Below are 14,278 nucleotides of genomic sequence, written 5' to 3'. Positions count from 1 at the left end.
AGATATTTGTTCAGACATGAACAGTATCTAGGAAATGCAAACAATCTAAATGTCCTTCAGTTGATGCACTCATAATGGATAGTGAAAAGGTGATACCCAAAACACAATGGAGTATTATTATACAGCTGTAAAAAAAAAAAAAATGAAACCATGAAAGACGCAGGTAGAAAATATTGTATTAAGCAAGTGTCTTAGTCACTGTTCTTTTGACACGAGGAATCAACCTTCTTCTTATAAAAGGGCAGCTCCTATAAAAGAAAGCATTTAACGGTGGCCTGTTTACAGTTTCCGTTGTCATCATGGCGGGAGGCACGGTGGCCTGCATAGCAGTCATGGTGCTGGAGAAAGTAGCTAAGAGCGCTATGTCCAGCTGGGCATGATGGTGCATGCCTTTAATCGCAGCACTTGGAAGGCAGAGGCAGGTGGATCGTTGTGAGTTCCAGGCCAGCCTGCTCTACAAAGTGAGTCTAGGACAGCCAAGGCTATACAGAGAAACCCTGTCTCGAAACACAAAAACAAAAACAAAAAACCAAACCAACCAACCAACCAACCAACCAAACAAAAAAGCTCTACATCCTGATTTCCAGGCAACAAGAAGAGAGAAAGATAATCTAGGCTTGGCATGGGATTTTGAAACCTCAAAGCCCAACCCCAAAGACACACTTGGTCTAACAAGGCCACACCTCTTAATCCTTCTATCCTTTGTGAAAGTTCTATTCCCTGGTGACTAAGCATTCAAATGTACGAACCTAGAGGGAACCTTCTTACTCACACAACTTCAGCAGATAGCCCAGGCCAAAACCGACAAGTGGTATATGCTCCCTCTCATTGGAGGGTCCTGGTCCCAAACATCCAGATATGACTGTCTAACCTGGAGTAGCTACAGAAACCAGGAAACAAAGGAAACCACAGTGGTGGATTCAAGAGAGGAAAATAGCAAGATAGAGATGTTGATGTTATTTTTAAACTATTTTATTTGGTGTACTTACTCCCTCTACCCCTCCTCTCCACCTCAGTCCCTTTGGACATTTCAACACTAGCTATGAGAGAAAGAAGGTTAGTGAAGAGACGGAGTGTAGACCTCTTTGCTTCTCTCAGCTGTTTAGGGTTGATTGAAGTCTCTCTCTCTCTCTCTCTCTCTCTCTCTCTCTCTCTCTCTCTGCACCATCCTCCAAGCATTCTTCAAAGCCTTCTCTCCGTTTGTCTCCTCCAAGCCACCATCTTTTCTCTTTCCTCTCCAAACTGCCACATAGAGATGGTATGAAAGGAGAAATGTGGGCCTTTATTTGGGGGAGGGAGGCTCATACTGAGGGAGAGGGAAAGAAGAGGGATAGAAATGCTAAGGATGTTTGAGACAGCTATAGGAATCATGTTATTTCACATCTAGCTAAAATTATATGTAATATACAAAGTGCATGTGTATTCACATGCATAGAGTTCAAATGAAGTTTTGGCATTTGGAGTGATAGACCATCTCACGAAGCTCCAATGTCAGGCGTGAGAGACTGCCTTTCAAGCTCCTTCTTGGTCAGGGCAGTCCACAGAGCCTCTCCAAACAATTCAGGTTATTGCTGATCCCCTTGGTTGCTTCCCAGAAGTTGAAGGTGAGTTTCTATTGCCCAGGACACCATGCACTTTGCACACAGGGGTTGGAGGAGTTATTTGCATCCAGGGCTGCTCTCCAGGCAGCCATTGGCCAGCTTAATTTGCACACATTGTGCTGAGCGGGTCTTTGAGTCTCTGTCTGGCAACATGTTGGAGGTAGTTTGAAGGGTAAACTGCATCCAAAGGGGAGAGCCAGGACTTGCTTTCTCTTTCTTTTTCTTTTTATTAATTCATTCATATTACATCTCAATAGTTATCCCATCCCTTGTATCCTCCCATTCCTCCTTTCCTCCAGCTTCTCCCTTACTCCCCTCCCCTATGACTGTGACTGAGGGGGACTTCCTCCCCCTGTATATGCTCATAGGGTATCAAGTCTCTTCTTGGTAGCCTGCTATCCTTCCTCTGAGTGCCACCAGGCCTCCCCATGCAGGGGACGTGGTCAAATATGGGGCCCCAGAGTTCGTGTGAGAGTCAGACCCCACTCTCCACTCAGCTGTGGAGGATGAAGGACTGTTTTCTCTTGACTCTCTCAGACCCAGTAGCCAATATTCTTGAGAGTTTAAGAGTTTCTGTTCCCTCTTCTGTGAGACTGGAAACTTGGGTCTCTCTGAAACCCTCTACCCATATTGTAACAGCAACGCCAGAGAAGACATGCTGGAACCCCAGTGATCCTTAAAGCACTGTATTGAATTTTGGCTATTATACACAACGTTAGAAGAGCTTGGGACATTTTATACACTCTTGCTTTGAAAAAGTGTGTTTTGCTTACAGTAGTCAGTTTTCCATAAATGAGGAGATCATGTCAATCTCTGCACAGCTACTGTTTGTCCTTGTAATGGTATTACAAAAATTCCTGCCATTGCTCTCGAGTCACCTCAGTGCAGCTTAGGCGAGTTGGACGTGGTCTAGGCCCACCCTGCTCTGTACTACTATTTGGCTTTTCTGTCAAGATGCCTGAGGAAGTGCACCATGGAGAGGAAGAGGTGGAGACCTTTGCCTCTCAGGCAGAAATCGCTCAGCTCATGCCCCTCATCATCAGTACTTTCTACTCAAACAAGGACATTTTTCTCTGCGAATTGATGCTCTGATGCCTTGGACAAGACTCAGTATCAGAGCCTGAGAGACCCTTCCAAGTTGGACAGTGGCAAAGAGCTGAAAATTGACATCACCCCTAACCCTCAGGAGTGCACGCTGACTTTGGTGGACACAGGCATTGGCATGACCAAGGCTGACCTCATAAATCGCTTGGGAACCATTGCAAGTCTGGCACAAAAGCCTTCATGGAGGCTCTCCAGGCTGGTGCAGACAGCTCCATGATCGGGCAGTTTGGTGTTGGATTCTACTCTGCTTATCTTGTGGCAGAGAAAGTGGTTGTGACCACAAAGCACAGTGAGGATGAGCAGTATGCCTGGGCGTCTTCTGCGGGTGGCTCCTTCACAGTCTGTGCAGACCATGGTGAGCCCATTGGTCGGGTTCCAAGGTGATCCTTCACCTCAAAGAAGACCAGACAGAGAACTTAGAAGAGAGGAGAGTCAAGGAAGTGGTGAAGAAACCCTCCCAGTTCACAGGCTCTCACATTAGCCTCTATTTGGAGAAAGAATGAGAGAAGGAGATCAATGATGATGAGGCAGAGGAAGATAAAAGTAAGAAAGGAGGAAGATAAGGATGAGGAGAAGCTGTGGGATCAGATGATGAGGAGGACAGTGGCAAAAAGAAGAAGAAGAAGAAGGAGGAGGAGGAGGAGGAGAAGAAGAAATACATTGATCATGAAGAGTTGAGTAAGACGAAGCCTATTTGGAGCAGAAACCCTGATGACATCACTCAGGAGGAATATGGTGAATTCTATAAGAGTCTCACCAGTGCCTGGGAAGACCACTTGGCGGTCAAGCACTTCTCTGTAGGGCAGTTGGAGTTCAGGGCACTGCTCTTTGTTCCTCTGCGAGCTCCCTTTGACCTTTGTGAGAACAACAAGAAGAACAACATCTAACTGTACGTTTGTCATGTGTTCATCATGGACAGCTGCGATGAGCTGGTACCTGAGCATGTCAACTTTATCCGTGGTGCGGTTGACTCTGAGGACCTGCCCCTGAACATCTCCCGGGAAACGCTCCAGCAGAGCAAGATCCCGAAAGTCATCTGCAGAAACATTGTCAAGAAGGGCCTTGAGCTCTTCTCTGAGTTGGCTGAAGACAAAGAGAACTACAAGAAAGGTTATGAGGCATTCTCCGAGAATGGAAAGCTTGGAGTCCACGAAGATTCCACTAACCGTCGCTGCCTCTTTTGGTCCTCTGCTGTCACACCTCTCAGTCTGGAGATGAGATGATGACTTCCCGGTCAGAGAACATGTCTCACATGAAGGAGACACAGAAGTCCATCAGCTGTACCACTGGTGAGAGCAAAGAGCCGGTGGCCAACACTGCCTTTCTGGAGCATGTGCAGAAATGCCACTTTGAGGTGGTGTACATGACTGAGCTTATTGACGAATACTGTGTGCAGCAGCTCAAGGAGTCTGATGGAAAGAGCCTGGTCTTGGTGACTAAGGAAGGCCTGGAGCTACCTGAGGATGAGGAAGGGAAGAAGAAAATGGAGGAGAGCAAGGCAAAATTTGATAACCTCTGCAAGCTCATGAAGGAGATCTGGGATAAGAAGGTTGAAACAGTGACAATCTCCGATAGGCTTGTCTCTTCACCCTGCTGCCTTGTGACAAGTACCTATGGCTGGATAGCCAACATGAAGCCGATCATGAAGGCCCAGGCACTGAGAGACAACTCTACGATGGGCACATGATGGCCAAAAAACACCTAGAGATCAATCCTGACCACCCCGTTGTGGAGACCCTGCGACAGAAGGCTGAGGTGAACAGAAATGATAAAGCTGTCAAGGACCTGGTGGGGCTGCTGTTTGAAACTGCTCTGCTCTCCTCTGGTTTCTCACTTGAGGATCCCCAAACCAACTCCAACAGCATCTACCGCATGATTAAGCTAGGCCTGGGCATTGATGAAGATGAGGTGACAGCAGAGGAGCCCAGTGCTGCTGTTCCTGATGAGATCCCCCCACTTGAGGGTGATGAGGATGCCTCTCACATGGAAGAAGTAGATGAAAGAATTCCCCCCCCCCCCAGGAAGCCCATGCCCTCTGTATAGTTCCCCTGTGGCTCCACCGCAGCCTTGGCCCACCTGGCTCTCTGTTCATGTCAAGAAGAATCTCTTGTCCTTGTGCCTTGTGTCTCCCCATGTAGGTTGATGCTGGCTGTGGGCTTGCTGGGTCCTGCCTTTATTATGCTCAGTTGTTGTGTCTCTAATATCTCCAGGATGTTTCTCATAAATGGTGTTGGATTTTGTCAAAGGCCTTTTATGCATCCAATGAGACGATCATGTGCTTTCATCTTTCAATTTGGTTATACAGTAGATTAAATGTACTGATTTTTGCATATTGAACCATTCCTGTGTCATTGGCATGAGGCCTACGTGAACATGGAGGATGAGGTTTGATGTGTTTTTGGGTTTGGATTTAGAGTATTTTATTGAGTACTTCGGAATAATTTTTCATAAAGGAAATTGGTCTGTAATTCTCTTTCTTTGTTGGGTCTTTATGTAGTTTGGGTATCAGGGTAACAGTGGCCTCATAAACAGGTTGGGCAATGACCTTCTGTTGCTATTTAGTGGAATTATTTGAGGAGTATTGATGCTAACTGTTCTTTGGAAGTCTTGGCTAATTCTGTGCTAAAATGGTCTGGTCCTGGTTCTTTTTGTGTGAGGTAACTTATTTTTTCTTTTTCTTTATTCTTCTCTCAAGCAGTACATCCTGACTGCAGCCTCCCCTGCCTACACTCCTCCAAATTCTGCCCCCTCTACTTCCCCTCTCCTCTAAAACTACTGTACCTGCTTCTCTTCCAAACAAGGTATGCCTCCCGAGGATATCAACTGACCACAGCATGACAAAATGCAGTAAGAGTAGGCGTATCCCATCCTGTGGGGCAACACAGGAGTAGGAAGAGGGTCTCAGGAATCAGAGATGTCCCACGCCCACTGCTAGCAGTCACCTAGAAGGGGATAGTTTGGAATGGTAAGATCTGTGGGACCCTCAGCAGCTGTGAGCAGTGGGGCAGTGAAGTCCCCCACAGGGTTTCTGCTGCACAGCCAGAGATGGTACTGAGGGATTGCCCTTGGGGGAGCTGAGGGAGAAGAGATAATCAGCACGGATACTACTTGGTCTTCTGGCAGCCATGGCCTGGGGGTTAGCACTGGGTGCCTGCTGGAGTGGGGGCTGGGATGAAGTGAAGAGTGGGAGGATGTTAGGTGGGGATGGTCTGTGGGATCCACGTGAGCCAGGGGCAGGCATGGAGGTGGGCTGCTGCTGCTGCTGCTGCTGTTCGGCTGCAAAATGGGGATCTGAGAAAACAGAGGGAGAAGACAAGACAGCTTACCTGGTTTCCTGGCAGGCATGTCCTAGAGCAGTGGTTTTCAAGCTATATGTAGATTTTAACTCCTTTAGAGGCTGAATGACCGTTTTGCAGGAGTCGCCTATCAGATGTCTGGCATATCAAGATTCATAAATGTAGCAAAATTACAATTATGAAGTAATGATGAAATCATCTTATGGTTGGGGTCAACAGGACACGAGAAACTGTGTTAAGGATTACAACAATGTGAAGGTTGAGAACCACTGTGTATGGGATCTTAAGGAATCAATCCCCAGCAACATTTTAAAAACAAAATAAGATGCATCCCTGGTCCATCAAACACTTCTCTGCCAGAAGAAGAAGGCTCCCTTGCTTCAGAGTACTCTTCACTTTTCAGAAGAGCATCCTGGGATGTGCCGACAGGAAGCGCTGAGGGGAGGCTCTGATGCTGGCGTGGCAGTGAGGAGTCCCCGCGAACATCCACAGCTCAGCAGAGCTGGCTGGACCAAAAGGAGACTCAATAATCGCAAACACTACTAGAATCACAAAGTGACTTTAAAATTTTGATTCGCTATATCTTTTTTTGGATTATATTTGGGTACAGAGATGCACGTGGCCGTGGAGGCCGGAAGTGGCCTCAGATCCCCTTGAGCTCCAGCTCCAGCTGGCTGAAAAGTGCCCTGTGTGTCCTGGAAACAGAGCAAGGGTCCTCTGTGAGAGCCACAAGTGCTCTGCCAACCCAATTGTCTCTCCAGTACCCACAAACTTAAAAAAATAAAAAAGATTTCCTCTTTCTGTCCTCCTTTTGGCTGGCTGGTTGGTTTCTGTTTATTTTTATTTACTTTGAGGCCTGGTTTCTCTGTGTAGCCTAGGCTTTTCTGGAACTCGCTCTGTAGACCAGGCTGGCCTCGAACTCCCACAGATTCACCTGCTTCTGCCTCCCTAGCGGTGGGACTAAACACGTGTGCCATCACTGCCTGGCTCTTATTTGTTTTGAGGCAAAGCATCCCAATTTAGCCCAGTTCAACCTTGCATCCACCACTGTTGTCCCACATCAGCTTCCTGAGGCTGGGATTCCAAGCGTTGGCCATCACATTGGTTATTAAACTTCTTTCCCTCTTTTATGAAAAGGTCCTTTTCTCACACAGTGAATCTTAATTAAAGTTTCCCGTCCCTCCACTCTGCCTAGTTCCTCCTCCCTTTTCCCTCCCACCCAGATTCACTCCCTTTCCATCTCTCACTAGTAAGAAACAGGCTTCTATGAGGTAATAACCAAGTGAAATATATTAAGATAAAACAAAAAATATCGCATCAATGTTGGATAAAGAAAAGAATCAGAAAGAAAAGAGTCACAAGAGAAGACACAAGAGTGCAATTCCCGTGTATATGCACACTCAGGATTCCCGTGTATACGCACACTTGGGATTCCCGTGCATACGCACACTCAGGACTTGCATAAAAATACCAAACTAGAATTAATGACAGGCACCACCACTGCCTGGATCTTTCCAATCTCTTATAACTAAATATTCGTGTTTTATTTCTCCTTTGCTCTGAGGCCCTGGTCCTCTGTTCTGCTCAGTCTAATCCAGATAGGTATCCCCAAAGAAACCCTGTTGAGATGCACTTGGGGGACAGCCCCTAAATTGTATCTCAGTGTCCAGCACATCATACAAAATGAAAAACCAGGACAGTAACCGGGTAGATGTTAGGTAGGATCTATCAAAAGCCAGCACCTTTCACCCAGGCCCCTATTCCAACCTATTTACAACATGAGCCACTGGGATGTCTTTCCCCAGATCCACTGCAGATGCTACACAGACACCATGGTCTAACCCAAGAATTATTGGTAACAACACTGGCTGCTGCTTGTGGGAGATACACAGAAGACACAGGTGATCTCATGCTAGATTTCCTTCAGGCCTTTGAGAGGAGATTTCAGGAAAGTTTCCTGTGCAGAAGGCAGCGATCTGTAAGATTCAGCCACCAGGTGCAGGTATGAGTTCACCATTTCCTTCCACCCTGAAGTCTCAGAGACCTCGGAAGCATGAACTGTAATGAAACCCAGGGCCTCCATTTCCAGCTGTTGTGCACTGTGGAGGTCAGCCAGGAAGAGAGTGTGAGCAGCATTCTCCACTGAGAGGTGTCTGCAGAGGGCGTCCTCACACATGACCTTCAACTGCTCCAAGCCATACTTGTCAGCAGCCGCCAGCACAGCAGGGGCCAAGGTGTTGAGATTTGGCGCCTTCCCCGTGTAAATGAATCCCATCATCTCCTTGAAGACTTGAGGATCCAGGTCATTGATTTCAACGTGGTTGCTAAGGCTCTCCTCCATCTCATGGTCAAACATGGCTCTGAAAACTGGAGAGCGAGCTGCTAGAAAGGCCTTGTGAGCCCGGAATTGGTGACCAGCTACTGACAGGCAGCAGTCTGTGAAGCGAGAAGTCTCCCACAGCTCCCCTATGTCATCGGTCAACGTGCAACTTGGAACATTGATCACAGGGCTCAGCTCCTGTCCAGAGATGGTGTAGGAGCCTCCGAGCACACTCACCTTGCAGAAGAGAGTGAGCCTGTCGTCCGGCAGTAGCCAATGCGTCTGGGACAAGAGGAAATCTCGAAGGATGAACTTTTTGAATCCCCTGTGGTGGCCTGGCAGGAAGCTGTTGACACTTTGGCTCTCCCCGATATTGCTTTTATCTCTGCCCACATTTAATATCCAAAACTGGAACTTCACCCAAACTGGGCTTTGTGGACAGCTGAGCAACGCCGGGTAAACAGGTGACCTCTGTTCCTTCGTCTACCCCGGTCGGGTGTAGTTTCAAACACCACTTCTCTTGGCCATTGGCTCCTGATGAGAAAGTTGGACTTCTAATGTCTCTCCAAAACCCTCCAGATAAAAGTGGAAGTTGCTGATGGTCCACTGGCAGGAGAATTTCTGGAACCTGATGCGTGTGGAGCCCCAGCTCTCCGCATCTGCGGCTTCTGGCATTTCTGCTGGAGGCAGTTTGGCAGTTAAACTGGGTCCAAAAAGCAGAACTAGGATCTATTTTCTCTTCACCCTGTAGGACACAATTATAGGTAGTTTTTAAAGCTCAGTTTCAAGTTCTCCTTGGTCTCACCCTCTCTAACTCAGAAAGCTGTGAGCAAATCATGCTCTGGAGTGCTGGGACAAGATACCTGAGCCTCCCTGCCCGGATGCCACAAAGCATGAGCAATAGGAGCCTCAGACTTACAGTGTGATGTGCCCTGTGTCCTTACGGACCCAGTTTTCAATGGGAAACTTTGATAAGCCTAAAGCAAGAAGTGAAGGTGTCTTAGCTAGGGGTACTATTGCTGTGAAGAGACACCATGACCACAGCTACCCTTTCTTCCCTGCTGACTTTCATGCTCAGCTCACCTCCTGATGGAAAAGGTCCCAAAGTTTCACTAGCTCAGCTGACTGCCCAGGAAGAAAATATCAAAAATCCCAAGGCCAAAGGCTTGCAAAGGCCAAACACCAAAGGCCAAGGAGCTGAAGAGCTAGAGTGCTAAGTGCCAAAGAGCTCAAGCTAAAATCCCAAGATCTTGTTACCCTGCAAGCTATCTTAATTGGTCCTCCATTCAAAGTCCCGCCTACCTTTAATCCCTGTCAGCTGGTCTCTTGTTCTGCCTCTTGGCCTAGGGTTAACTTTATTAAATCTTGTGTACAGAGAATACTTGGATTAAAGGTGTGTGTTAGGGCTCAAGCATGCCAAACAAAAGACAGGTCTTTATAGTTCACAATCACAGGGGTCACAGTGGGATCAAAGGCAGTTTAAACAGTTCACACCCTCAAGGATCACAATGGGATCAGAGACAGGACTTTCTAGTTCACCATCTCAGGGATCACATGGTATCCAATATGGTGCAACAGATCTGTTTGCATTTTTTCCCATGTAGACATGCACTAGATCAGCACCATACATTGAAGGTGCTTTCTTTTTTCTGTTGTATGGTTTGCCTTCTTTCTCAAAAATTATAAGTGTGAGTGTATTTCTTGATCTTTGGATTCCATTGATCCACCTGTCTGTTTCTTGCCAATACCATGCCGTTTTCATTGCAGGGATGGAGATATCTCCTGAAGAAATTTTATTGTTCAGGACTGCCTTAGCTATTCTGAGTTTTTGTTTGTCCTTATGAAGTTGAGTGTTGTCCTTTCAAGGTCTGTAAAGAATTCTCAAGTCCCTGACTGGGTTGAAGACCAGATAGTTTAGTTTTACAATTAAGCTTAGTTGTTTAGGAATTGCGATGTTTTTAGGTCTAGATAGATGGATTAAGTTGGTAGAGATGAGATATGATAGATATTGATTTACATTCAGAATTTTAGACTTATCTAGCTAGGAAATGGGATTTCTTCAAGGTTGCCAAATACAAACAGCCAAAACACTATGAAGGTAACATTTCTATAAGTCCTGATGCTTTGTTATTGTTCTCCCTGTATGTATTGTGTCTTATATATATATATAATAATAGATACGTATAAGTGAAAAATAAAAAAATATTTTTAAAAAAGTATAGATATTTTTTAGTTTTCTAGTTTCTATTTTCTGCTCTCTTCTCACTTCCATGAGGCTGGAATCTTGATCTCTCTGAAAATTTTCTATCAAGATTTAAATATTAGTTTCAGAGGCTAAATAAACTCCAGGACCCTAGTTACTCTTACACCCCTTCATTTCTTTGTCTATATTGAGTCTTAGGTTGGTCTGAATGTAGTTTTCTCTATTATACACACTTTTGTAAGGGTTTGGAACATTGTATCCATTCCTATTTTAAAATGTGTTGTGTTAGTCAGGGTCCTGTAGAGTAACAGAACTTACAGAATGAATCTCTCTATATACACATGTAGAGAAATGAGATTTATCAGGATGCCTTTCAGGCTGCTGTCCAGCTAATCCAGTAACAGTTTGCTGTGATCTGGAAGACCAAGGCTTAAGTAGCTACTCAGTCCATGTGGCTCTTAGTTTCAGGCAGCATGCGGCACATTCTGAAACTCCAAAGATGTAAGCTCTAATGCCAGTGATGAAGTGGACTTCCTAGCCAGTTGAGGGTAAGGAGGCAAAAACCTAAAGTTTCATTTTTCCATGTCCTTACATAAGCACCCAGCTGAATGTGTGGCACTATTAAAGTTGTGTCTCCTAGCCTCAATATCTGGATTAAAGCTGTGTGACTCCCTTTGTCAAAAGTCCTTACATAAAATTCATCTACTCATTTCAACTTAAGTCAAAATTTGTTGGAAGCATGCCCTCCATTGTGGGGTATTAATTAATTGGAGAAAAAAATTAAGTTGAGAAACTAGAGCCGGGCGTGGTGGCGCATGCCTTTAATCCCAGCATTTGGGAGGCAGAGGCAGGTGGATCGCTGTGAGTTCGAGGCCAGCCTGGTCTACAAAGTGAGTCCAGGATGGCCAAGGCTACACAGAGAAACCCTGTCTCAAAAAAAAAAAAAAAAAAAAAAAAAAAAAGAGAGAGAAACTAGAATAGCCATTGGGAAGAGTATTTTATTTCTTTTGGTCAATCACTTATGAGCATAGGTATCCTTTCAATTTCTGCATAGATATTATTTACTCCTATGATGGGGTTACAATGATTCCTGCCATAAACACCATTAGGAAAGTGGTGTTTTCTTACCTTGTCAGGGATCTCAGTGTTCATTATATCAGGACTCTATGGAAGACCTCCTACATGGTTTTCAGGAAGCAGAGCCAGGAACCTCTGAAGATGGCTGCCTTCTTTTCTGTCTTGTATTCCATCCAGACTCACCATTTTTGGATGACCCACCCATGTTTAGTGATGGTCTTGCTCCCCTCTTTCATATAGTCCTTTTTGGAAACACTCTCCATGATCCACCTAATGGTGTCTTTATCAATATTTCTAAATCCTATCAACTCAATTGCTTAGAGTGACAAGATTCTGTTTCTCAATCCCTCATAATCTGCATCTTCCATTGGCGAGTTGTGTCCTGATAGATATCTACTGAACATTTCACCCAAACACAAAAGAATATGAATTCTTCTCAGGACCTTCTACAACATTCCCCAAAACTGACCACATACTCATTCACAAAGCAAGTGTCAACATGTATAAGAAAAGTGAAATAACTCCATGTATCATGTCAAATAACCACTGACTAGAGGTGGATTTCAGCAGCAAGAGAAACTCCAGAAAACCTAGAAACTCATTGCAATTGAAAAACTCTATGAAGAATTCCTGGAGTCAGAAATAAAAATGAAATGAAAGAATTTCTAGAATTTATAGTAACTGGGCATGTTGGCACATGCACTTACTCCCAGCACTTGGAATGAAGAGACAGGTGGATTGATGTGACTGGGAGGGCAGCCCGGTCTACAAAGTGACTCCAGGACAGCCAAGGCTACACACAAAAAACCTTATCTTGAAAACCAAAAACCAAAAACCAAACCAAAACAAAACTCTAAAACCCCAAAAGCCAAAAGCAAAAACACATAGTAAAACTGAACTGTAGGCAGGATCTGCATCCTGCCTATCTCCGGAGTCCCGAGTCATTTTCAGGTGTCCGGGAAAGTCTGGGGGAACCAAAGATAACTTTTTCGAATTAGCTCCACCACAGCTTGCTTGCCAAGCAGACACTTTGCTCCAGGGAGTCAGAGTCACTTGGAATCCACCATCTTGAACCCGGAACCATGTCTACTTCTACTGCCCATCTGTTCTTCACAGGGGCATCAGCTCAACTATGGAGTGGAGGTTGGGACGCTGTCCCAGGTATCTAAGCACTGCCCTTGAGGAATCCGGAGGACTTTGAGGTCTGGTTGCTGGAGCAGGGTGCCCTGGAACTGGGGACTAACACTTGAGTTAGCAGAAAGCTCTGGGTGCCATAAGCCTAGGACCATGCATGACTTCTGGACCTGGGCGACAGCCACTAGGTGGGAGGGCGGGAGGGGATAGGTAGGGACTGGAATGTGCATCCCAACCTCCTAGGATATTTTCTCCTATCCAGAAAACAGCAACAACAGTGTTTTGGCATCAGCTGACAGGATACTTTTGGGTCCTCTCTGTAGATGTAGCTGACGGGCTGCTAAGGCTTCGGGTAGGTCCACTAGTAGGGGAGGGGTCATGTATCACACATGGACTCTGCTGCCTGCTTTGTGACAAGGGTAGAGGGCAAACTGAATCCTGATGCCACTTGTCAGCTGTGGTGGGTAGGTAGGGGGCTCCCCTTGTTTGAGGCTAGGCAGGGGAAGGAGAATAGAAGGTGGGACTGGGAGGAGAGGAAGGAGGGGGCTGTGACTGGGATGTAAAGTGAGTAAATAAATTAAATAATAAGAAATAGGTGAAAAATGACAAAATAATGTCAGCAAAAGTAACAGAAAATGTGTCCAACCCCAAAGCCGGGGTCTCTGTCTCAAGCTGAACTGCACTGCACCAGTGTCTTGGGATGCAGATGTGGATCTGACCTCAGGTCACTCAGCCAAGCCAAGGTGAGTTTCTGAGTCCAAGCAGACTCAGGCTCCAAAGCAAAGCTAGCCATATGCCAGGCAGTGAGCAGCACCCATGCCCTGTGTTTCAGATGGAACTCTGGGCCACAAGGTGATAGTGTCTGGGTGTTAGATCCAGAGGAGACTATAGATGTTAGTCCAGCTTGCTATACCCAGCAAAACCTTCAGTGACCATAGATGAAGAAGTCAAGGTATTCCATGACAAAATGAAATTCAAACAGTACCTACCCACAAATCCATCCATACAGAAGTCACTAGAAAGCAAACTCCAACCCAAAGAGGCTAAGTACACACCAGGATAACACAGGAAATAACTTCGCTTTACCAAAACAAAAACCAGACAAACACACTACCACAGCCAACATCAGAATGAAAGGACCTAACAGTCACTGTCCATTAATTTCTCTCAACGTAAATGGTCTCAACTCTTCAATAAAAAAACACAGACTCACAGAATGGATGCATCAACAAGACAGCATTCTGCTGCATTCAAGAATCACATCTCAGCATCAAGGACAGACATTACCTCAGAGGAAAAGCCTGGAAAAAGGGCTTCCAAACAAATAGACAAAGGAAGCAAACTGGAGTAGCCATTCTAATATTAATAAAACAGACGTTCAAACAAAATTAGTAAAAAAATTGAGCAAGGATGCTTCAGACTCATCAGAGGAAAATTCAACCAAGATGACAGGACAATTCTGAACGCTATGCTCCAAATAAAAGGGCACCCATAATTGGAAAAGATACAGTAAGAAAGCTTAACTGTGCATTGATCAGCACAC

At 45.5% G+C, this 14,278-nt stretch overlaps 1 protein-coding gene and 1 pseudogene across 1 annotated transcript; one reads left to right on the top strand and one right to left on the bottom strand.

Annotated features, from left to right (window-relative positions):
• Window positions 1–2,526: 2,526 nt before the first annotated feature.
• LOC127198964 (heat shock protein HSP 90-beta-like) lies at window positions 2,527–4,748 on the top strand (annotated as a pseudogene).
• Window positions 4,749–7,913: 3,165 nt separating this feature from the next.
• LOC127199088 (speckle-type POZ protein-like) lies at window positions 7,914–8,996 on the bottom strand. The gene is given in 3 exon segments (XM_051156942.1): window positions 7,914–8,801; window positions 8,803–8,903; window positions 8,906–8,996. Coding segments are annotated over 3 exon segments (1,080 nt in total).
• Window positions 8,997–14,278: the final 5,282 nt, after the last annotated feature.

The sequence above is a fragment of the Acomys russatus genome, chromosome 15 (assembly GCF_903995435.1).
Source record: "Acomys russatus chromosome 15, mAcoRus1.1, whole genome shotgun sequence".
Classification (NCBI taxonomy): domain Eukaryota; kingdom Metazoa; phylum Chordata; class Mammalia; order Rodentia; family Muridae; genus Acomys; species Acomys russatus.
This window is presented reverse-complemented; position numbering and strand designations above follow the sequence as displayed.